At 44.9% G+C, this 26,024-nt stretch overlaps 1 protein-coding gene and 1 long non-coding RNA gene across 3 annotated transcripts in view; both read left to right on the top strand.

The window, feature by feature from the left end:
• Nucleotides 1-4,695, top strand: part of LOC139598927 (CBP80/20-dependent translation initiation factor-like) — a 283,857-nt gene extending 279,162 nt beyond the window's left edge. For both annotated transcript variants that reach the window (XM_071445861.1, XM_071445860.1), the window contains exon 9: nt 403-4,695. In XM_071445861.1, the coding sequence (XP_071301962.1) occupies nt 403-588 (186 nt within the window). In that variant the 3' untranslated portion in view covers nt 589-4,695. The remainder of the gene's footprint in view (nt 1-402) is intronic.
• LOC139598928 (uncharacterized) overlaps nt 1-26,024 on the top strand; it is a 567,429-nt gene that overhangs the window by 432,915 nt on the left and 108,490 nt on the right. The gene's annotated exons all lie outside the window — the stretch shown is intronic.

Genomic DNA, 26,024 nt, shown 5'->3' with positions numbered 1-26,024 from the left:
CTCCTTCAGGCCTGTTACAACAGCTTTTGAGAATTTTGAATTCCCTTTGGATGTTAAGGAAAGCATGTACTTGTTGCTAAGTCTATCAGGTCTCCTTAGTACAGTCAACACCATGTTTAAAGTTATAAAAAAGATTTTTAGGACGGTCATTCAGAGATCTGCAGCAAGGGTGAACAGTTATGACTGGCATGGAATATGGGAGAAAATTGACCAGTTTTTGGAGAAATTCTCTGCTCCAATGGTTTGGAAGTTCACCCCTGAACAACTACAGGACTGATAAAATGACAGAATATTTGCAAAGAAAATGCTGTGGCAGGTCCAGAGAGGTGCAAAGTTCTTGCAATGTGTTTAACCCAGGCTACTATTTACTGGACAAGGTTTGACATTAAACTGCACCCTCAGGGGGAGGAGGAGGAGGAAAGCAGACCAACTGGCACAGTGGCCACTCAAACTGCAGCTGAACCAGAGGAACAACTTGTGTCAGTAGCAGTTGCCTCCATACAGAAGAAGAAATCCAAGACCAAATCCATTTTCTTAGTGAGAGGTGAAGAGGAAGTAGACCCACAATTGGAAATTAGAGGGGAGTGAAGCCAAGCAGCTGGATCCCTGTCCTGATATGTGAGCATTGGGAAGAGGACAGAAGCTCTCAGCCTCTGAAGGTGATTCCTGTCAAGCATGAGGGAAAGGTATCCTTTCAAGGATGAGCTACCAGTGTATCCAGGCAAGTGGAACACCATGCAGAAAGGTATCCAGCACCCGAGAGAATTAGCTGTGCTGGAGGTACTCTATGAAGATTCAAATCATGAGCAGTCCTCTTGTTGCCAGAATGATTTTTGGTTTTTTATATTCTCTATATTCTTTACACATATATTCTAGCTCTATTGTTGTATAGTTATATAGTTCCTAGCTAGCCCCAGTACTTTTCCCTATCTTGATAGGCAGAAACACAAAACACATTCCAGACTCCAAGTGGAGGGCCCAAGGCCCCAGTCCTACCTTGGTTCTTCCTGGAACCAAGTTTAAACCCAGCTCTTCAAGACACATTTTCATAAACAAAGTTTAGTTTCTGTCTGAGGGGGGAGGATTTAAAAAGGGGTTGAACCAGGAGGAATTACCTCACCACTTATGTCTCTAATTGGGGATTTTTGTCAGTTATGCTAATTTGCTAAACTTATAAAACTGTATTCACCCTGTGCAGGGATAGGCATTTAGGCATTTTCCATATCTGCCCCTTGGAGGCCTCCAATAAAGACCAGCCTTTATATTACCTCCTATGCTGGTTCTTGGCTTCTTTTCTGTCTCTGTCAAGGCTGGGATTGAAGCACTCGAGACAGTATATCATGTTCAGACTCAAATGTTTATTATTTCTTATCTATATTACAGTCTTACAAGTCGTGAGTTCTACAGCATTCTACTAACAAGCTACAAAATGGCTAACTATCTTTCTCTACAAGGTCTTTTAAAGCTAAACTATCCAATTAAGAAATGACACCTATGTTATTTCCCTTTTAACCCAATAACTGATCCCTCGTGTCCCACAATGAGGATTTTTCTGTCCAATTACAAAACACCACCCAAACCCATGAAGAAGAAGGTGAAGAAGAAGGACCAGCCACCACCCTAAAACCTCCATCTTGCCCCATATATATTGCTATATTCTAAAACCTTAAACTCTATGTTTTTCACCCTGTGATATTACACACTCCTATTCAAACTACACACCCACAACCCCAGTGCTATCAATCAATTTTGGATGCCTCCCCATGGCCTCAGGTCAAATGTAGTATTGTCTTGTGGGTCTGTGCCTTTCAGCAAAGAAAGTTTAAAATTCTCAGCATCCAGGGTTCCAACACTCCTATACTAATATTATCTCGAAAGTGTGTTGTTTCATTTCTAGGTTCTTTGAGGCATCACTCTATAGATCCAGATGAAGTCCGGTGTACGCAATCCATGTGGAGGAAGCTTGCATGGAGCATTCCATTGCCATATGCCAATTCATTGGCATTGATGTCTATGAAAAAAGGAGAACGGTGCTTCAGGTGACTACCCAACTCCAGCTATAGGAAGGGCATCCTACCAACTAGCATCTTGGCTGTGGAAAGACTGTCCAAGGACCACCAGCAATTTAAAGAGGACCTCAAGCAATTTAAATAGCAAATGTCCCATGCCCTGCCACTACGCACCAAGAAACAAGTGCCTCCCTGCTCAAGGGAGAGAGTCCACACCATGAGGTACCCTGCAGTTTTACCTACATGATGATGGAGAAGATATGAAATGGGATGGAAAACCCATATTTGCCCTAGCAGAACAGAGATGTGATTGAAAGGGAAAACAACCTCTCAAGGATAAATGTTGCTCCAGTTTCCTTTGGGCAAGTCCTCAGACAGAAGGGCTGATGTTACTTCTGATCGTCTTGAAGGGACCTCCAGTTCATATTTTAAAAAAGTGAGCAATGAGTACTATGACCAGAACTAGTGGGACCCTGCCTCTGGACAGGTGGAGGAAAGGGACAATCGGATCTATTGGACTGTGTGGATCTGATGGCCTGGCACATCAGACCCACAAGAGTATAAGGCCTCAATTGACACCAGCACACAATGTACCCTGATGCCATCAAGATATGTAGGGGCAGAATCTCGCTCTATTTCTGGGATGACAGAGGGATCCCAACAACTGGCTGTACTGGAAGCTGAAGAGAGCCTGACTGGGAATGAGTTGTAAAAATACCCCATTGTGACTTGCCCAGAGGCCCTGTTCTTCCTTGGCATAGATCGCCTCAGGAGAGGATATTTCAAGGACCCCAAAGGGCATCGTTGGGCTTTTGGGACAGCTACTGTGGAGACAAAGGAAATTAGACAGCTTTTTTTTGGAGACCTTTCCTGATCCCTCAGAGGACCCTTCTGCTGTGGGACTGCTGAGTCTCGAAGAAGAACAGGTACCGATTACTACCACAACAGTGCACCATCAGCAATACCCCACTAATCAGGACTCCATGATGTCCATCTGTCTTGGTTTGAAAGACAGGTGTCTGCCAAGGGAGGCAAGAACCTCCCCTGAAATGGAGAATATGACCCCCTTCCCTCCAAATTATTATAACTTTGAAATTAAGGGGCTTTCAGGCAAAGATATGGGAAAAGGAATAACAATTTTTTACTAGTATGTATATGGATAACAAGACAAACAAACAACAACAATGGCAGCAACAACAAACAAAACCAGAAACCCAGTTGCAGCCTTCTCTCGGCTGCAGGCACTTTCCCCTTTCATTTAGTTATGGTCACAGCTGGCAGGTGGCTCTTGGCTGGGCAGGGCAGGTGCGATGATTCTCCTGTAGCTGCAGGGGGAGCTGTGGCACAAGTTCGGCCATCTCTCTCACATGGTAATGGCAGACGCAGCTGGTGGAAAGGATGGAAAAGAGGCTTACTTTACAAACCCCCAGGGACAGACGATCCCAGTGCCACTCCGAATAGCAAAAGGAGCTGTAGTAGGAACCTCAGAAGGAGCAAGCTGGAACTGTAGGAACGAGCAAAATCACAGAGTGGTAGACAAGATTTATCAGAAACTGCATCTGTAGCTGGAACCGCAGGACATCCCGGTAGGCAGCGGGTGTGGGGCTACAGTGTAGCAAAAACCTTGAGCAGTGGCAAAGAAATGGCGGGGGCCGGGCAGTGACAGCCTGGCTCCCGAACACAGCTGGGAGAGGCTCCCTTGGAGGGAAAAAGGGCTCGGGGTCCCAGGGTTTCCACTGATGCACTCAAGCAGATGGTGAAAGTCCTTTTTTTAGTGAGGTAGGGTGTTAATAAGGTTCCAGTACAACGGCTGCTCCCACAAGCAGAGCTTCACTCACAGTAGAAGAAAGCAGCAGGAGACAAAACCCAGCAGTGGTGGCAAAATCTCCCCACAACGATGGCAGCCTGTTTCCCCTCTGAATGCCGAGAGAGCAAGCGAGCTAGGAGCTGCACCCAGCCCCCTTTTCCCCAGCCCAAATCTCGAGGTATCTTTGCCCCTCCTAGAGAAACCCTCCAGCTAAGAGAGTAGCCAGCTGCACCCTTTCCCTGAGCTGTGGCAACTTCTTTTGTCTCTGTTAAGTACCCGGTCATTATTGTCTCTTAGCAACATATGGGAGAAAATTCCCTGAGAGAAAGAAACAAAAGGAAAAATCTTAAACCCTGTTATAGGTAGATAATAAGATGATTAGCAATTAAGGGATGAATATTGTGTGAATATTAAGAAAAGCTTTAGTTATGCATAGCTATGTTATTGTAGTTTAGATGTCCTCTGTTCGCCCCATAGTTCCTTTTCCCCCTCTCTCTGTATTGTTGCCATCAGACAGTCTGGGTTGTCTAGGACTGATAGAAAGAATGCGTGCAAAATGTACCCCTTGCATGGGGCAGTTGGGAATGGAAAAGCTTGTTGCTAGGGGGGTGCGGCATGGCAAAACCTGATCTCCAATCAAGTTACAAGAAAGAAGTTTCCACCAATAAAAGGCAAAGAAGAGCTGACTGACAGACTTTGGGGGGGGCCAGGGTTAGCTGATGCAACCCCCCCAGGGGTATAAAAGACTGAGCATCCATCTTGAAGATGAACTGGCCATGTGGTATCTACGAAGGCAGTTCCTAGCACTGCAAATTTTTCCTTATGTAGTCCTTTTGTTGTATTTTGTTAAGGTTTAATAAACCTTTTTAAATTTTCAAAGTGAGCAGTTGTCTCTCACAACCCCAACACTATCCATTTAAATGATCTGTGAACTGGAGAGCCAGAGAGTGGTCAGCAAGACTCCCTCACCCTTTCATAGTCCTATATGGCCTGTGCATAAGTCCAGTGGAGTGTGGAGACTGACAGTGGACTATTGTGGCCTGAACAGTCAGGCCACCACTGAATGCTGCTGTGCCAGACATGCTGGAACTCAAGAATGAACTGGAGTTCAAGGCAGCAAAGAGGTGCCACCATTTACATTGCTAATGCATTTTTCTCCATTCCTGTAGCAGCAGAGTGCAGGCCACAGTTTGCTTTCACCTGGAGGGGCATCCAGTACACATGGAATCACCTGCCCCAGGGGTAGAAACACAGCCCTGTGATTTGCCATGAACTGATGCAGACTGCACTGGAAAAGGGTGAAGCTCCAGAACACTTGCAATACATTGATGACATCATCATATGGGGCAGCACAGCAGAGGAAGTTTTGGAGAAAGCAGAGAAGATAATCCAGATCCTCCTAAAGGCCGGTTTTGCCATAAAGCAAAGTAAGGTCAAGGGACTTGCCCTGGAAATTTGGTTTTTAGGAGTAATATGGCAAGATGGATGGCATCAGATTCCAATGGATATGTTCAACAAAATAGCAGTTATGTCACCACCAACCAGCAAGAAGGAAACACAGGGGTTCCTAGGTGCTAGGAGTTTTGGGAGAATGTATGTTCCAGATTACACCCAGATTGTAAGGCCTCTATCATGTGCCCCAGAAGAAGAATGATTTCGAGTGGGGTCCTGAACAACAACAAGCTTTTGAACAATATTAAAAGAAGATTGTTCATGCAGTAGCCCTGGGGCCAGTCACGACAGGACAAGATGTGAAAAATGTGCTCTACATAGCAGCCAGGGATAATGGTCCTTCCTGGAGTCTCTGGCAAAATGTACTCAGGGAGACTCGAGGATGACCCCTGGGGTTCTGGAGTCAGGGATACAAAGGATCTGAAGCCTGGTACACCCTATATTGGTTTGGCATGGCCTGGTTTTTGGTAGCAGGGAGGCTACAAGAAACTGCTGGAAGCTTCCCACCATGTCCAGCAGAGCCAGTCCTTGATAGCTCTGAAGATGGACATGCTGCTGGCCAAAACTGGGCCAATGAGAGAGGTTGGTAATGCCTCTGTGATGACATGTTTAAGAAGAAAATCAAAGTCATGGAGTTTTTGCTTGTAGCCAGAGAAGAGGAGGTGAGAACATGTGAGGGAAAACAACATGACACCAAGGTCAGTGGAGAAGGAGGGGGAGGAGGTGTTCCAGGCACAAGAGCCAAGACTCCTCTGCAGACCATGGTGAAGACCATAGTGAAGCAGGCTGTCCCACTACAGCCCACGGGTCTGATGCCTTGGAGTGGCTACCTAGAACAAAAGCTAGACAAGATTAAGAGAATAAAAGTGGGTATTTATTAAAGGCCTTCAATAGGTATACCTTGGGCAGTCAGAAGCCTCAGAGGCTAAGTCCAAGATGGACGATGGTTGTGAGTTTTTCAAACAATTATAAGTTTGGCCCATTTACATATCGGGGTTAATCCTCCAATTACAGCTTCAGGTAATGAAGTCATATACCCCCAGTTTGCTCCCCCCCAACTCACTTTTGTTTATACTTTTTGGGGCCTGAGGCAGTAAGGTGTCCTTGAGTTTCAGGCTTAGAGAAGAATTGTTTAGTCTGAATAAAACAGGAGAACAGTAGCTGACAGGCTATGGAGTTTAATAGTTATACACTAAAGCAGTACAGGATCTGAGAAATATAAAAGATAAATCCTAAGGCATCAGTACCACTGTGATTTCTGTGCAGAGAACCACCCGCAGTCCGTGGGGGAGGGTGCCCATGCTGGAGCAGGTGGATGCCTGGAGGAGGCTGTGATCCAGTGGAAGACCCAGTGGAGAGAGAGGGCCTCTGCTCCAGGCTGTAGCAGCCTGTCCTTGGAGGACTGCATCCCATGGAAAGAGAGACCCACATCACAGCAGTTTTGGAAGGACTGTTTGCCCATGGGGGAAGTTCACATTGCAGCAAGTGGGGTATGGCTGCTGCTTGTGAGAGTGGAGCCACACTGGAGAAGTTCACGGAGAACTGTCTCCTGTGGGAAGGACCCCACGGCCTCACAGGGGATGGACTCCTCTCCCAGAGCAGCAGAAGAAAGCCTTGGTGATGAACTGACCGAAACCCCCACGCCCTGTCTCCCTGTGCTGTCGGTGGGAAGGAGGGAAGGGCTGGGGGGAAAGGTGTTTTAAAGGCTTATTTTGCTTCTCATTATTCTCCTCTGATTCTGTTAGTAATAAATTCACTTTGCAACTAAAGCTGAGACTGTTTTTGCCCTTGAAGTGTTTTTCTCCTGGTCCTTATCTCACTCATGACCCTTGATTAATTTTTTTCCCTCTCTGCTGTCCAGCTGTAGCAGGAGAAGGTGAGCGAGTGACTCCCATGGGTAACTGGCATTGGACTGGTGTCAAACCACTACACACCCCAATTTAAAAGGAGATACTGGCAGTTTATGAAGGGATCTGAGGTGCTTCACAAGTGATTGACTCTGAAGCACTGCTCCTGGCACCCTGACTGCCAGTGCTGGGCTGCATGTTCAAAGGGAAAGTCCCTTCTACACATCACACTGCTGATGCCACATGGATTAAGTGGGTCACACTGATCACACAGGGAGCTCGAATAGGAAACCCCAATTGCCCAGGGATCTTGGAAGTCATCACAAACTTTCTCAAAGGAGAAAATTTTGGACTATCATTAGAGGAGAAGGAGGAGAAGGTAACATATGCTGAGGAGGCCCCTCCATATGATCAGCTACCAGAAAATGAAAAGTGATACACTCTCTTTACTGATGGTTCCTGCAGTATTATAGGACTACATCAAGAATGGAAAGCTGCCATATGAAGTCCTATGCAGTGAGTCGCAGAAGCTATTGAGGGAGCAGGTAGATCAAGTCGTTGCAGATCTGAAAGCTGTCCAGCAGCCTTTAGCTATAGCTGAACGAGAGAAATGGCCAGTGCTCTACCTGTACATTGACTTGTGGAGGATGGCAAATGCTCTATAGGGGTGGCTGGACTGATGGAAAAAGACCAATTAGCAGTGCAGAGGTAAACCCATCTGGGCTGATGAATTGTGGCGAGATATCACTGCCTGGGTAGAGAAGTTGACTGTGCAAGTATGTCATATAAATGCACATGTACCCAACAGTCGGGCTACTGAAAAACATCACAACAACAGACAGGGGGATTGGGCTGCCAAGATTAAAGTGTCCCAGAAGCATCTGGACTGTCAACACAAGGGTGATTTTTTTCTGGCTTGGTGGGATCATGATGCCTCAGGTCATCGGGGAAGAAATGCAACATGCGATCGAGGGGTGGACTTAACCCTGGACACTATCTCCCAGGTTATCCATAACTGTGAAACGTACTGCAATCAAGAAGGCCAAGCAGGTAAAGCCTCTGTGGTATGGGGTATGATGGTTAAAATATAAATATGGGGAGGCCTGGCAGATTGACTACATCACACTCCTGCAAACCCACCGAGGCAAGTGCTATGTGCTTACAATGGAAGAAGCAACTTCTGGATGGCTGGAGACATACCCTGTGCCTCACGCCTCTACCTGGAACACCATCTTGGGCCTTGAGAAGTAAGTCCTGTGGAGACATGGCACCCCAGAAAGAACTGAGTTGGACAATGGTACTCATTTAAAAAATAGTCTCATATACACCTGGGCCAGAGAGCACAGTGTTGAATGGGTCTATCATATTCCCTGTTGTGTACCAGCCTCTGGGAAAATTGAACGGTATAATGGACTATTAAAAAACCACACTGAGAGCAATGAGTGGTGAGACCTTAAATTATTGGAATCTATATTTACCAAATGCCACCTGGTTAGTTAACACTAGAGGTTCTACCAATCAAGCTGTCCCTGCCCAATCAAAACCTCCATGTACCATAGAAGGGAATAAAGTCCCCATGGTGCATATGAGGAATGTGTTAGGGAAGACAGTTTGGATTAGTCCTGCCTCAAGCAAAAGCAAACCTATCCATGGGATTGTTTTTGCTGAAGGACCTGGGTGCACTTGGTGAGTAATGCAGAGGGACAGGGAAACACCATGTGTACCTCAGGGGGATTTGATTTTTTGGTGAGAACAGTCTGTAATGTTGAATTGTATATGTCTTGGGTACAGAGACAAGGGGTATAGTTTTCAGTGCTGTCTTTTCAAATATCATTCACTGTGGATGTGACAGTTTAATCAGAGAGAGAAACAGATAACTTTCCCAGGCATCATCCTAGGGAAGTTGTGAGAATGCTCAGAGAAAGAATTAAACCAATTCTTATCTTAATCTCTGCACCTGGTGTTTGTGAACATGTGGAATGTTTGTACGTGATGTTTATGGAAAGATATTTTACCAGAAGGTGTTCCTAATTAACCAATGGTGTGAGGGTTGTTGTTGAGAACCAATCAGGTTCTGGGTGAACGCCTGTCTATAAAATATGTGAAGTTACTAATAAAGCTCGCTTTATGCCTTCTGAGCATGGAGTCAACGTCACCTTTCTTCAGCCATTCCTAACTCAACGGCAGCAATTCACGTCACAGCCATGGGTGTGGTTTCGGCAGGGAAAAAGTCATAGCACAAATGGAAAGGGGTCCATTTTCTCTGGCTTGCTGAAATGAAGGGATCAGCAGACCCTAGCACTGCACAACCTGTGGATTCTTTCCCATTTCCAAGATGCTTCTGAAGGACAAGTGAGCTGAGGAGAGGCAGCATGGCCATTCCCAAGCCAAATGGTGCTGAAGTTACAGCTCTGGAACTGCAGCTGGGGCCACAGTTTTTGGTGCCTGGATAGTCCATTTTCTTCCCCCCCACTCCTGCTCACTGCCCAATTGGAGCAGTGTCCTGAGAAAGCAGTACAGAGACTGAGTCCAGCAGGTGTCAGGAGGAGACAGCATGTGGCAGGACTGACCTTACACACCCACACACTGCTGCAGTCATAGAGAAGGAGCAGGGAAACTGACACCAGAGGTCCAGAGCTGCCCCAGACAATGTCAGCACCTCTCATCTGCCACCAGAACTGCTTCTTAAGCTCCTACCTGCACAGGGGTTTTTTTTGTCCAGAGGGAAGGTTGAGCCAAAAGGGACTTCTCTGCCATATTGTCTTTATCTTGTGCTTCATGTGGTCTCTATGGTGACAGCCATCTTGGGAGGAGGGACTTCTAGGCCATCTTGTTTTCTTTGTTCCCAGGGAGGCCACAGGGTTCAGCACATTTGTATCTAGCGGTTATTGCTGTTATCTTGGTTGTTGCTGTTTTTCTTTTTAGCAAACTGTTATTTTTTCACCTATATCTTCTCACATTTGTATCTATTGGTAAAAGCGGATTGGTTAAAACTAAAGGAGAGGTAACTCATTTTGGAGTCTCTGCCCTGTATAATTGTCTTTAACTAAGAAAGTATAATATTGGTTGCTGAATTACACTGCCACTGTATGCCATAACTGTTATGATCTGAATTAACATAGAAGAGTGTGGTGTTGTGAGGTCCCCAGGATGAGGTGAGATGAGAATTTGACTCCATGTTCTCAGAAGGCTGATTTATTATTTTATGATATTATATTATATTAAAAGAAATTATATACTAAAACTATACTAAAGAAAGAGAGAGAATACATCAGAAGGCTAGAAAAGAATGAATAATAAAAACCCGTGACTGACTCAGAGAGTCCGACACAGCTGGGTGTGATTGGCCATTAATTAAAAACAATTCACATGTTTGGATAAACAATTCTCCAAATCACATTCCAAAGCAGCAAAACAGGGAGAAGCGGAAACTTCCCAGCTTTCCCGGAGAAGAAATCCTGGCAAAGGGATTTTCATAAAATATCACGGTGACAGAACAGCAAGGAAAACTAATTCTCTGTGAATAAAATGGATGGAACCCAGAAAGGTTTGAAATATACCCCAAAACTCGATGAAAACCAAATGAGGTTAGATGCTAGTGCCAAAAAATTTGATATATTTTATTTAATAGTGAAAGAGGCAAAGAGAAAGAAAGAGGAAAGAAGGAGAGAAAGAGAGAAAGAGGGAGGGAGGGTGGGGGGGGGGGGGGCACAGAGAGAGAGTGACTGGTTAGTAGAAACAGATCACCATTCCGAGGGTCCCAACAACATCTCATTGCTCCCCTTCACCTGGTCTGGGTGGTGAGGGTCCCCCACCGCTCACACTGCTGAAAAGTATAGCATCCAATGGATTACTATATGTTTGGACCAGGTGGGAATGCCCATGTGCCTCCCCTGCTGTCCTGGGGTGACTTTATGATGCCAGTATCCCCATCATCTGTCTTTTTGCTCAGAAATGGGTCTTGTATCTTTCAGCTAGGCCCAGAGAGATCTGAGAGCAAAAGGAGGGGGAAGCGGTAGCGTGCAATTTGTGTGTACAGAAGCTTCATTTTCACTCCCCCAGAATTCCTTTCTCTCGGTGTGTGTTGTCTGCAGCATGGACAATGAGTGGGAGAGAGTTCTCCTTTGCTTTTAGTTAGTTTTTTCTAGCTAGCTGAGGCAGAGAAGTTCCCAGGACTGTGGCTTTTCTTTTTCTTGGAACTGATCAGCCCTGCTCTGGACTGATAACCAAGAAATACACCGGGAGCTCACGTCTGTGGCCCACCGGGGCTCGGGATGCCGCATTTTCCAGCACAGGAGGGACTGACAGAGACTGAATGAAAGCCAAGGCCACACCCACGAAAAGGACTCTGAACTAAAAAAGGATTCTGTCACAGATGGCAGAGATGGAGAGATGACACACATCGGGGTTTCATGCAGTAGAGAGAGTTTATTAGTGTGTACAGCTCTTTATATAGGCTATTCAAAAGACTCTGCATTTGAACTTGATTGGCTATGATTGGTTACCACCCAGCTCATTGACCAATAGCTACCTGCTTACATTAATGTCAGGGATTGGCTCTCTGTAGCCAAACCCCTCCTCCGCTTATGAAGCACACAGTTTATCTGTATGCTGTGATAGTTCCCCCTTTTCTGTTTTAAAATAGAAAAGCTGTGTTTATTATATTTTTGCAGGGCCCCTTGCAAGAAGGACAACAAACACTGTCTAAGGAGAATGAAACTCCTTACCAAACTGACAAAGCCAATTTTTTCAGCTATTGGTGTGCCCCATCAGTTTTCTATAATCGTGTCTAAGAGCTATCAAAGGTACAATGTTACTGGGTGGCATGCTGCAGGTTACTTACTTTAAATTTACAACTTAAAATTTGAACATTACAAACAAACTGTAGTGGTTTTGGTTGGCTAATTTAAGATTTTCTTAATTTTGAGATTTTCTTGGCTAACGCAATAAAGAATTTGGTGGGTCCGGTGCTGGCTAATTACTAATACACTCACTTCTTGCTGTGAGATAGGATTAGGAGAAAGCTAAAGTAGGCTCAAAACTTTAAAAGGGTATAAAGAAAATTTTATTAAAAGTGACTAAGAGGAAAAAGGTAGTAAGACTCAAAACAAACTCTTCAGAAGACTTCTCTTCTTTTTACAACTTTTTCTTTCTTACTGACAATGTAAAGAAATAAAATTTCTAGTCAGCTAACTACTTTAAAAATAGTCTTTTTTCAGTTTACTTAGGGACAGAAGTCTCTCTTGTTAAGGTTATGGAGACTTCTCTACAAGAGGGAAAAAATGGTTCTCTCATGGTTCTCAATTTTGTCACAAATAACAGCCGCCTGGGGAACCCTGCTATCGTGAAGTACTCTGCATTTTTACAAGCCTTCCCACAGCTTGTCGATGGGCCATGTCAACTTATGGGGTATTGTTTTAAAGATGAGCTCTTTAAAGGCAAAAGTTCTCATTATCTATCTTTAAAATCATCTTCATCCCTGGGAACAGAGATGTTCTTCGTCTTCTTCCTGGGGGTATAGGGTCTCATCACTCTTCTCTCTTTCTCTGTTCAGAATTCTCATGGGATCACAGCTACTTTAAAATCTGCTTACTTTAGCATGGAGGCCTTTACTCGATACTAATTTGAACACTTTCATCTCCCCATAGTTTCATGCGTTATAAGGAAAAAGAGTCTTTTTTCTATAGTTTACAAGAGGATTTCAGCTCCAAAAACAAGGCATCTCCTTACCCCTCCCATCTGGGACTTAACTTCTTCCTCACTGACTTTGATGTCTTCATGTTGTTCTTTTACATGCTTGCATCTTGTTCCTTTCTCTCACTCGAGGGATGATTGAAGCACTGAAAGAATTAACATCACGCCTGCGGCCTACCTGACCCGCTGGTAACTTGTGGCAGGAGCTACAGCTGGGGTTGTGTCAGGATTTGTTTTATGGTTAGTCTTTAGTTTTTTCTGTGTTCAATTTTAGCCACAGGGCCACTCTACACGGGCTGCAGGGGCTTCTGGTCTCAGCCACGCTGGGGGGAGGAGGCTTAATGGCAAGATCTTAACAGCCGCGGCCAGCCCTGCTCTGGACAGGGCTCCACAGCCTCCCCCACCTTTCTGCCTGGCAGTTGCGGGGGGTCTGGCCCAGCCAGAACGGAGCCAATGAGGGCCTGGTGGGTGACCCAGGGAGAGGTGAAAGGGCCCGGCCCACAGCAAGACTGCTCGGCCCAGCCTGGCCGAGACAGGGACCGGGGCCCGCCACCTCCTTGCTGACCGGAAAGAGGAAGTCCCCGAGTTTTTTTGTCTTTAACATGTGTGTTTCACAGAGGCGTGTCCAGCTTCTCAGTAGTTTAATAGACTGTCAGTTACACAAAAAACTTTACATCACTTCCTCAAATTTTCTTCCCATTCCAAACCACAACACAAACCAACTTAAACATGATCATTTAAAAGGTTTCAATGCTCGTGCAGGCCTTGACCTGGTGAGCACTAGTCAATCAAAATGCATATTTGTAGAAGTTCTGAATATTATTTTTTTTATGTTTGTATCTTTGTTTTTAGACACAGAAACAGAAAATGCAGAAAGAGCATAGCACCGAGCAACCAGGCTGATAATTTCCCAGTCTTTGATTGTGATTCCACTGTATAGTACCATTTGGATGTGTTTATAACAAGGCAAATAAGGTCTGTTTGCTGTGGTAGCTAAACAGGTTATTAGTACTCACTTTTGTTTTCAGTCTTAACAGCTATAACAAGAACATAATCTAACCTATTAAATTCAGATAACATGCACTTATTATGAACAGTAAAGCAACACATCTAGTAAACAATAAATGCCACTGAACAAAAATACTTAGGAATGCCTAAATGCTTTACCTTCACCCAGGGTCTGTCATAGCTAGACTTGGATAGCTTTTTCCAGAACAAGGCTTCCAAGTTTACCTTGAAAAGAGGGTTCAGCTTTTACAAGACCAACTTTACAAGTCAAAGTGACTTGATTTCATTTTTAGGACAGAACCACCTGGGATTCATGGCATACTTCTCTGCCAGCCAGATCCAAGGCTTGGCCAGAGCCAGGAACTTGACTGAAGGATTTCCCTAACACTATCTTAAAAACAAAATTTTATTAATATTTACTGAAAAAGTTTCTTAACTTATGAATAATCAAAGGAATATGGATAAGTAACATCAAATAATATTTTATAGCTGGATGCCTGTTTGTGCCAGGCATTGAGTATAAAACTTAGTAAAATTAAACACTTAAGAGACAAGGTTACATTTAGAGATTGATTTCAATTTTGTAATATGTTCCTAATTTTTGCAAATGTATCATTAGTATACTTAACAACATCTTTCTTTGAAAACTATAGCTGACATGATTTTACACCAAGTCCAAAAAGTCCAAAAACCTTTAGCTTATTTTTAAGTGGGTAAATATTAAAACTAGTTAGCAGAGTTTAACACCAGAATTTCCAGAAGTTATTTTTGTGCAGATTTTGTGCATATAATTCTTTTGGGTCTTGTTTCATGCTTGAGTAACTCTCCTTCCAGAAGCTAAATGGATTATGTGTGGAGGTGGTATCCGACAGGAGCGGGGGTGGAGCAGAGGCTTCCTCTCGGGAGTCGGCAGGTGGGCAGTAGCTCGTGTTCCCCTCTCTGAGGGTCTCACGTATCCATCACTAATATGGGTTCCTCAGGCTGTTTAAGCCTTGGTTGAAGGTGGGGTGGGGTGGGGTGCGGCAGCAGGCTCCGAGAGCACGCTGCTGGAACTTCTGGGTTCAAGAGCCGTTCGACGTCCGGCTTCCGGCATTATTCCGGATTACGGCTGGCGCGACGGAGGGGGTCTTGGGCGCCACGGCGGGGCCGATCCCGGCTGCCGTGCAGGCTCCTTTGATGCCGGTGGCTCAGCAGTCACCGCGTGGGCTGCGCAGATGCATCCGGCGCCGACGGGGGTCACGGCTCTGGGGCTGCCGGCTTCTCTTCCAGCTTCCGGCGCTGTGATGCTTCCGGTTTCTCTGGGGGGCCCGGTGCCGCTGCGAATGGGTGTGTCAAGCGAAGGCCAAGTTCCAGGACGGAACCAATCAGCGGGAGGCGGAGGTGGGCCGAGCACTTCCGTAGCAACACGGGGCATGGAAAAAATGGCGAAGGGCTCGTGCAGGCACGGCGGGGACGGTCCCGGACGCCGCTGTGTGGGCGCTGCAGGGGCTTCTGGCGCTTGCAGGGGGGCGGCCACCGCGCGGGCTGTGCAGATGCCTCCATCGCCTGCGGTGGGGGCGGGGCTCCGGCCCCGATATCATGGCGCGCCGGCACTGCGGGGTTGGGGGAGCCTGAACAATGGCCGCTCCCCCCCTGCCGCCAGTCTTCTGATGATGGTGTATACGTGGGTAGAGAAATTAGTTCAGCCCCCTCTGTATCCCCACATTCTATTGCTTTTTGTTTGTCTTAGGTTGGAAATAGAGGTATTCTATTCCTATCTGTTAGAGATGGGGGAATTATCTTCTGTTAATTGGGCAGTTTTCTTAATCTCTTCCACAACCAATCCTCCCTTCGGGGGAGATAGCTTCTGATAATGGGCCATTGAGTCTCACTGCATGACTGATAAAATTCCATCATCCCATTGTGAGAAGCCCCGCCCAGAGGGAGGAGCCAAGCATTCCTACCTGGATATAATCAGAGATTTGGAACACCACAAGCAGCCTTTTCCCACTGTGTTAAAAATGTCAATCACCTGTTTTTTAACATTTTTAAAAGTTTAATAGTAATAAAATGGTTATAAAAATAGTAATACAATTAGAGTAATAATAATTTGGACAGACTGAATTAGGACAATATGAGACAATAAAGACAAAGAGTTACCGACGTCCGGGTACCTTTTTCCAGGCAGCACGAGCCCAAAAACGGACCCCTGTTAACAAAGCATTAACCCTTAAAAACAATAGCCTGTTGCATATTCATACACTTCATACATGATGCATAAATTCCATTCAAATACAGGATTCTGTCTGGTCATCGTCAACTTCTTCCTCCAAATCCTAACAGCGCCTTCAAGGCGGGAAGAAGTTGGTTTCTTCTGATAAGAGGGCCATAAATTCTTCTCTGAAAGATTTAGGTGTCCTGTGGCTGCTATCTCACTGCGAGTCCTTTCTTTTTAAAAAAGTATCCTACATAGCATCATTTCTATTTTAACAATTTTTATAACTTAAAACTATATTTAATACAGTACTTAAGAAAACTAATATAGCATTACTTTCTAACACAACACATATAATATTCATTTTAATATTTGCGAAAAGCCAATCGTAAAATACATGCATTTTTCACACACTGGATTCCCAGAAGAGCAGCCTATTTCCACTGGATTCCCAGAGGAAGACCAGGCCCATCTACACCACCACCGCACCTTCAGAGGAAAACTCCACCCTTCCACAGGATCACTGCTTTAACAGAACCACATCTGTCACTCCAGAAGGACTGCAGCCACCATTTAATGGAACTGCTACCAACACCCTGACCCACAGGGTGTCAGGTTGTATTCTGACTCTGTCAGTAGGGGTTTTTTGTTGGTAGTATAATTTTTTTTGTGTATTTTTTTAGTTTTCATAGTAAAGAACTGTTATTCCTATTCCCATATGTTTGCCTGAAAGCCTTTTAATTTCAAAATCATAACAATTCGGAGGGAGGGGGTTTACATTTTCCATTTCAGGGGAGGCTTCTACCTTCCTTAAGCAGACACCTATCTTTTCAAACCAAGACATTGTTTTACCTCCATCCAGAAGATTACTGGGTCTCAAGTGGGGATGGCTTCTGCTCAGAACATCAATGAGGCTGGAGCTGGTATCGGCAGGGTTGCAGGGACTTCCTTGGGTTGTTGGAACCTTGACTGTAGGTGGAATGGTGCAGCGGCAGGTGCAGGGCCAGGGCCAGGGCCAGGAGCATGATTTGGCATTGTTGTGCTGGGGCTTCGTGGTTCTGGTGCATTTCCGGGTGTGATATAGTGACAATATCTGGGAATTTGTAGTGATGTCATCTGCCCCCCCCCCCCCCCCCCCCCCGTGTTGCAGTGGCAGGCAGGCGTGGCCAACGGAAGGAGGACTGTGGGCATGGTTTCTGGGCTGAACCAACCAGCTATGGGCAGGTGCAGGCTGGGCATTTCCATGGTGGTGAGGGGCATGGGCAGCTCCAGTGGTGAGGGGGTGGTTCCGGGAGCCGCATGGAGCTGCAGCATGGTCATGGGCCGCCCAGCCAAAATGGTGGCATGGTCTGACCCGGGACAGCAGCTCCACACAGCCACAAGGCGGTTTAGCTCAGCGCAGCAGCCCTGCAGCACGGGCACAGGGCGTTCCGGCACCTCACAACATCTCGGTACAGGTGCATTCATGGCGGCACGCCCATGTTGTCCAGTCGCCTCTTCTGCGGGCTTGGAAGGGTGCCCAACTCCCCTGCTAACTCCTCCAGCACCCAGTCCTCACCATGTGCCTCGGTATTTAACATTCTCATTAAATCTAAAATAAGTTTCCAGGGCTTTATAACTTCTATTGCGCTTTCGTCGCCTTTGGAAGCTGCTTGAATTATAAATCATCCAGTTCATGGCCAAGTATTCAAATCAAGGGCAGCCTCTTTAGTTGTGTCCAATCCGTGGTCCTTAGCCCACATCAGTAAAGCTAACCATGCCTCTTCATCATAATCTATGTCCCATTCCTCAAGAAGTTGTTTCCATACCTTCATAACTGGATGATCCTGCATGGAGACAAAGCCACCCATTTCTTCAGTGGGGTTTTTCTTCTATTTTTCAGCTTTTTCAGCTTTTCCAGCTTTTTGTTTCATGCAGCTCTTTGGCTGTATTTTCCTCACAGATCACAGCTGTCACTCTCTGGTGTTCTGTCCATTTTCTTTTCTTGTGGCTTAGTTATTCGTACTCACACAGGGTACCATATGTTATTGATGGTGGAGAAAGAGAGACAACACACATTGGGGTTTCATGCAGTCAAGAGAGTTTATTGTTGTGCACAGCTCTTTATATAGGCTATTCAAAAGACTCTGTGTTCGAACTTGATTGGCTATGATTGGTTACCACCCAGCTCATTGACCAATAGCTACCTGCTCATGTTCATGTCAGGGATTGGCTCTCTGTAGCCAAACCCCTCCTCCTCTTATGAAGCATACAGTCCATCTTTATGCTGTGATATCTCTCTGAATTTGCCATCTCTTCAGAACAATGAGTTGTTTCATTGTTTAATATTACTCCTTTTTTCATGTTTGTGAGTAATTTGCTTGTTAAATAAACAGTTTTTTCCACTTTTCTTGAAGGAGATTTTTTTCCTGAACTGGTGGGGGGAGGGGTCACTTGAATCTGATTTCTAGAGGAGACCCCTTCGGGAAGTTTCCTCCCAAATCTGTCCCAAACCAGAACACCTGGGGAGGGCAAGTTTGACACTCCCTTGCAACACTGTGGATCTGTTGCATCATGTTGCAGTGCTCTGGTGCAGGGTCTGGGGACCCCTTTGGGGGGGCCTTTGATGTGCCATGACACCCCCTCTACTGTCCTTCATGTGGACTGCTCTGGATACCCTAGATGTGAGCTCCTGATACAGCTTGTAACCAGCTGACAGCACACCTGCCCTTCTGCCCTGGAAGACATTTAGGACAGATAGAAACCACAGTCCTGGACTAAATTAACTTAACAGGCATCTTGGGAGGATGGCCAGTGACTATGGAAATGACACCCATACTTTTGTGTGTGTGTGTATATATATAAATATATATATAAGAATATATATATATAGTTGGAAGATGTATGTCTGGGCATGAGGTAGATGGTATATAATAAGGAGTGGATAAAGTAAAGCTGTTGTGGTTTAGGAATGATATTCCCCAATTTAGTGTTCTCACTGAAACCCTCCACAATGTGTGCCATTCACTCACTCGCCCTCCCCATCCAGCAGGATGAAGAGGAGAATTGGAGGCACAAAAGGTAAAGATCACAGGTTGAAATAAGAACAATTTACTAGGAACAGCAATGAAGTAAGAAATTAACAGTAACAACAATAATATAAATAACAGTGTACAAGATAGGCAAATGATTCACATGCAAGTGCTTACCATGTGGAACCTGGTACTACCCTGACCATTCACTCTGACACTGCCCCAACTGGAAGTGACCCATCCCCATCCACTCCCTGGATATGGTATGAGGTGGTATAGAATAACCTCAGGGTCCTGGTGAAACAGAGTAGAAATTTAACAGGGTAGAAATCCATTTCAGATTTAGGTGAAATGTACCGCTTTGAATTATTAAGTCTGTAGCTTGCTAGCATAGATGAAATATACTGCTTTAACTTGTTTAGTCTGTAAACTCTACTGTGCTCGCAAAACTGTGTAAAACAAGGAAAAAGAATGTGAACTTCCAAGCTAAAAAGACAAGAGGGGCCCCTTGAACTTTGAAACAAAAGCAAGAGATGGACAAGATGACCAGAGAGTTCTCTCTGTACAAGGACTAGCTGCAAGTTGTAACGAGAAACCAGTAAAATGAATATGCATGAACCTATTGTGAAACTCTATGCATATGTACAAGTAAGGGAGGGATAAAAAAAGTTTGAGAATTCTCAAGAGTGCACATGTCCTTTAAAGAAAACGATCCCCACATGTGTCCAGCACTGTAATAAACATACCAGCTTTACAACTTTTACAAGTTGTGGAGTTAGTTTTTTTCCACAAATCATTTTGGCAAGGCCAGCCAGGAGACTTTCTCTGTCCTCGCAGGGGTGAAGAGAGGGGCCAGACCTCCTAGGCGCGCCTCGGGATTTTTCCTAGAGGGGCTCTGCTCTGTCTCAGCTTGCCCCCTGTGAAGACAGACAACGCCCTGCTGGTGTGCAGATAAACGGTATGTATATCAAAGGGCCCTGGGGGGAGAGAGATAGGGCTGCTGGTAAGTCACTCAGAGACAACTGAGTGCACAGCCTCGTCCCTGTGCTTGCAGGCAGCCATCGGCCAAAAGCACGGTCAGCAGCAGAGGTCCCCTAGTTGATAGAGCGACTGGGGATGGGTTCATTGCTTGATATAGCGACCGCTATATACTCTGGGGGTGCGTTGAGTGAACCCGAACTTTGTGTGCTTGTAGTGTTCAGACATTGTAGTTAATGTTAATGTGTTTGTAATTGTGTGAGTGCGTGGTATATAAAAGAGAGAGCGAGTGAGTGTACCCACAGCGCAGGGAGGAGTTCTACCCGCATCTGAAGTGCCCCTAGTGAAGCCCAGGGCGCCGGCTGGGGCAGGCTATGAGAGCAGAAAGCGCCCTGCGGAGAAGTAGAACAAGTAGAGAAACGTGAGTGAGGACATTAATTGTGTTTAAAAGTGGTGATTTATGTAGATTGTGCACATTTTAACCGTGGCTAGACAAACTCAAGGGGTTCCTCTGCCCCAGTAGTTTGGACTTAATCTCTGAGAGATTGTGAATCCAGTAAATCACTAGATCCAGTTAATAATTTTATTGTGTACTGTTATTTTGATTGTGTCCAGAGTGTGAAAAGACCAGAAGAAACTAATATAGGTAGATGCTGAAGTGTTGTATGCTGTGTTGTGTTGAGAAAAGTGAGCACTTTAAGTGATACCCCCTTTCCTGGTGAGTGTGTGTGGTTCTTCCCCCGCATTGTGGTACTTTTATTGTCGATATTGTATGGTTGTGTTTGTAGACATTTTAGCATTTTGTTTACAACAAGTGTAGCATTTTACGCCAAAAACTACAGTATAGTAATCTATGTTTAACTGTAGTAAAATGAATTAAAGGAATTCCAGGAATTCCCCTCCCACAGCAACTTAAGCCCTGTCTCTCGTGAATTTGAGATACAAGGGGTAGGGGAGGGTCTGTGTTTGTGGGCATATCAGAGTTTTTGCTGTAACAGGCACAGCCTTTTGCAAGGCAGTAAAGTGAGTGTCAGTAGAAACAATGCTTTAATTGAAGATTAGATTGTGCGAGAAGAGAACTGGAAAAGACTAAAATTTTGTAAAACAGACTTTAAGTAGAAGAGACCAAGACAGGCACTTTGTAATTTGTGTTATTCTAAGGAAACAAAAGCTACTCAGAGAGCTATGAAGATTTTAGTAGCCACCGGTTGCAAGAAGCAAAGAAGTAATAGACAGTTTGAATTATTAGAAAAGAGACATTCAAGTAATTTAAGAAACCCATCAGAAATAATTAAAGCTGAGTGTGCTCAGCCTATTTTTATACCCCAAAACTTTGAATTAAGGGAAAGAGTTGGGATAGAGTAGAAAGATAGGGACTAAGAAAATAGAATTTTTAGTAGACACAGAGGCAACATACTCAGTGTTAAATAAAGCCTTGATGCCTATAACAGATGGTTATGTTATGGTAAGGGGGCAACCGACCAGTCTGAAAAAGCATACTTTGCAAACCATCAAAATACTCATAGGTTTTTGTATATGCCCAACTCTCCAAAGGCCCTGTTGGGTAGAGATTTGTTAGAGCAGCTGGAAGCAAAGATCACACTTAAAGATAGAGAGATTGTTTTAGAGGTAAAAGATCAACAATATGTAGACATACTAAGCTTACTTTTAACAATTAGTGAAACTGAAATTGAAAATAAAGATGAAATTAACAAGAAAATAATAGATCCAGTGTTTCCCAGGATATGGACCTCTAACATACCAGGGAGGGCAGAGAATGTACCTCTGGTGCAAGTTAAGAAAAACAACCAGTTAAGGTCAGACAGTAAAAGCCTGATCTGCACCCGGTAGTGGCAAACCCATACACCTTGCTAACATGTTTAACTCCTGAACTAACCTGGTTTACTGTTTTATATCTAAAAGATGCCTTCTTTTGCCTCCCTATCCATGAAGCCAGCCAGAAAATTTTGCATTTGAATGAGAAAGCCCTAAAAGCAGGCGCAAAACCCAGCTCACATGGACTGTGTTGCCTCAAGGCCCTCAAGGCTTCAAAAATTCCCCCACTCTGTTTGGGGAACAACTTGCAAAAGATCCAGAATCCTAAAAAGCTCCATCAGAAAAAAGACAGCTGCTGCAGTATGTAGACAAGCTCCTGATAGCTACACAAACCCAAGAAGCATGTGTAGATTAGACGGTAAGCCTCCTGAACTTTTTGAGTTTACAAGGGTAAAGAATACCTCAGAAAAGGCTCAGATCATGAAGCCAACAGTCACCTACCTGAGTTACGAAGTCAATGCTGGGCAAAGGACTCTAAGGCAAGACCGAAAAGAAGCACGCAAGTTCACCCTAGGCCAGAAAATAACTCTGCTAAGATCCCATTCAGTGTCTACAGTGCTAGGAGTAAAAAGAGGACACTAGCTGTCCCCACGAAAGTTCCTGAAGTATCAAACCATAATAGTAGAACAAGATGTAAAGATTGTAGTCACTAACCTTGTGAACCCAGCTTCTTTTCTTAGTATGATACAAGAGAATCAGTGATCCATGATTGCCTAGAAGCTATCGAGAGCACCTACTCCAGCCATCTGAATTTGAAGGATACTCCCCTAATGCGGCCTTAGCTGGGTTTCGGGGCGCCCCCAGCGGGCTGCAATGGATCTGGATAGCTCAGTCCTGTTGGGCACAGGCCTGTCTGCCTGTCTGAGTTCCCAAGCAGTTCTTTGCTGCAGGCAACCTTAGCAAGCTTAAGTGATATCAGCTCTTTTAATGATTATCAGCTCATTGTGATTTCAGCTCTTTGCTTGCTAGGTGCTGCAGGCAGGCAGACGCAGGGAGAGAGAGGAGAAGTGCTGTATGAGGTTCCACAGCAATGACTTTATTGAATCTTGTGCGAAGGTTCCCAGGGACAGCTCTTCTGCTCAGCTGGGCAAAAGCAGCTCTTTATATAGGGTACAGGGGTTTTGGAAATTGTCCAATAGAAAGGGTTAAAGGAAAGTGACCTATAGTCTTACAGAGAGATAAGCTAGGGTCCGAAGGCAGAAGAGAGGGGCTTCTAAGATCCAGTCATCATGACTCAGCATTTCCTATCTTAGGCTGCTGGCCGCCAAGGAAGCCTTGGAGGCCCTGGGCCTGCTTCAACTCCACTTTCTGTATTTAGAAAAAAGGAGTTCCCTATAGTTCTTTTGAAACAATGAACAAGGCATGAGAACATAGCTAATACAATGACAATTACAAGAAAAATCCACAACATTCCCTTAACCAAAGATGCAACCCATCCTGTTAATCCCCATTAACCAAAAAGGTAATTGACCCAGCCTGGGTTGTTTTCTACTTTCAAGTCTGTCCTGGTTTAGGGCAAATTTGGGAGAAAACCTCCAAAAGGGGGCCCCTCCAGAAATCAAACCCACACAGCCCCTCCCCACAACTGGTTCGGGAAGGATTCCTCCGAGAGAAGTGGAAAGAACCTGTTTATTTAACAGGCACAGCAACCCCCAGCACACAAAATGAACGATACTGGATGACAACACTCTTTCACCGCTCTGAAAAAGATGACAAATTCAGAAAGTCTCTCTCGGGGGTGGTCGCTCTGTTATCAGTCCCTCCAGCGCTGGGGTAGCTGCTGCAGCCACAAGGTGCAAACTCACAGTGTTCCCCAGGTCCCAGTCTGGAGCAGGTTCGAGTAGGTCCAAAAAAAGGGAAAGGAGAAACAGTCCAGGAAAAGTTTGGCCTGCTTAGCTAAACTAACTAATGAGCAGAAGCAAAAAGCAAGAGCAAAGCAGGAGCAAAGCAGAAGCAAGAGTGAGAGCAAAGCAAAAAGCCAAGCAAAAAGCAAAAGCAGCACTATGTACTGCCCCATCTGTGTGTCCTGCCAGCTGTGGGGGAGTGGCTGATAGCAAAATCAAAACAAAACATTCACTCTTCAGAGCCAGTCTTGAAGGCACAGAACATAATATCCAGCATAAACGGAACACACGAATGGAGATACAAGCATCATAGCATCACCCTAGGACAAAGTCCTTCACGAGTTCCTTCAGTTTCTGGATGTTTGCGTGGATGGATTCTGAGCGTGAAGAGAGATTGAAGCAGCACATCTCTTCAAAGTCTTGGCAGCTGTGTTCGTGGGCAAGCAGCAGGAAGTCAATTGCTGCTCGATTTTGGAGTGATAAATGTCTTGTGGTTTCTTCTTCCTTTAAGAGATTGCTCAGGGCAGCAGATGTAGCATTGGCTTGCTTACTGAGCTAGCACCAGAGGTGATTTATTTCACCAAGGGCTTTAGCTGCAGCTACCCATGGTAGGAATAGGGAGACAGCAATCTGTTGGGGAAGATGAAACAGGAAAGCCTTATAAATATGATTGCCTGGCAAAAGATTTTGAGAATATAGAAACTATAAGCGAGATTGAAATGAAAGCAAGCTTTGAGATTCCTTAGTTACTGAACAGCTGGAGAACAATGGTGTGGCCAGCTGAAGGCAAACCCCTTTTGATGAAACAATACCTTCTGCTTGCAGACAGGTCCAAGGGTCAGAGCAGACCCTACTAGCTTAGCAGAAGGAGTCCAAAGAGTAGTTTTTAGGGTTTAAAATGTAACACAATATGGTAATGTAATGATTCTTATAGGCTGTATGTAAATGCTATAGGATTTTTATATTGTACTTGATTGGTTAGTGAGAATTAGAATATTCAACACAGAAGAAGATTTATTGTATTGTAACGGGAACTTCATTCTCTTACGCTCTTACTCTCTTACCCTCTCATCCTCTCTCTCTCTCATCCTCTATACCACTCTCTTCTCTCAGGCCTGTTCTGAGCTGTGGCTGGCAGCTCCAAGCAGGGCCCCTGCACCCACTCCCGTTGCAATAAACCACAAGTTCCATGACCTGGCTTCAGAGATCTATCGTCTCTGTCCGTTCTGACTGTCCTACCCCCTGATGCTCCTACAGCAATCTTTTTTGGTTTGTCCCAATCGTATAATTTGGGATCACAATTTTCATCAAATTCAGTGTAGGATCTTTTGTGGCCTTTTAATTCACTTTCTTTTTTTCCAATTATGTAACAAGGTGATATTTGGCATGAGGGTAGAAAGTTTTCCAAGGGTACAGGGACCTCCCTGGAGTTGTGAGGGGATCCCAGCCCATCCTGTCACCACAGATGAGAAACGTTCCCATAGGGAAATACTTTGGGGTGGAGAGAGGACACAGAGATCACATGAGCTGTGTAATTACACCAATCTGGATAGTTATAGGCTTTCTTAATGGGCGATATGTCTTTTTGGTATGTGTTTTTTGTCTGATCAATTTCTGGCCAATTATTTTTCGACATCTAAAGTAAAATTTGACACAGTATGTGGCCTTGGAAGACCCCAACAGGTCCAATTCTTGGGGTTCCTCTAGAGCATTGGGCAACATTTTTGTCCACTCGTCCCAAGTATCTACTAGGTTGGGTCTCTTACCTGTGGTGCGGAGGAGCTCTGAGTTATAGATGGGCCAGTCATCGGTTGCTAAGGGAATTCCTACTAGACATGTGGAAAGTGGGTTATCAATGATTCCCATGGATAAGCACATTATCCTGTTTTAATGTCTTTGCTAAGGCTACCCAAACATTATGGCTAGGCTGTGGGCTAATCCAGCCAAAGGCATACGGTACGGTGAAGAACATCCAGGCAGCAGTGAGGACACCACCAACGGAGATATTTTTCATCTTTGGACAGGAATGGGGCTTCTGATAGGGAATATAAGCAAAATTTGAGGGTTAGGGTTTTCTCCCTTGTTCCTTTCCTCCTTTCCTTTCCTTCCCCCCCCCCTTTTTTTTTTTTTTTTTTTTCTAAGCTAAGGGAGGAGGAGTGGGTATAAGGTTAGGGGGTTTTGGTAAGAAATGAGGAAAGGGAATAATAGGGTTTTTTAGGGTAAAAAGGGGTAACAACATATAATTCCGAAAACAGTTTTGTGTTCAGGCTCTGTCTGGCTTATGGCTTGATGCAGCAGAATGTTGTTCAGCTTTCTATTTTGTCTGCTGTTGCATGATGGGACG

The sequence above is a fragment of the Agelaius tricolor genome, unplaced genomic scaffold, assembly GCF_023055355.1.
Source record: "Agelaius tricolor isolate 1412-34295 unplaced genomic scaffold, bAgeTri1.0.p SCAF_21, whole genome shotgun sequence".
NCBI lineage: Eukaryota > Metazoa > Chordata > Aves > Passeriformes > Icteridae > Agelaius > Agelaius tricolor.
Note: the sequence above shows the minus strand (reverse complement) of the source record. Positions and strands in the feature narration are given on the sequence as shown.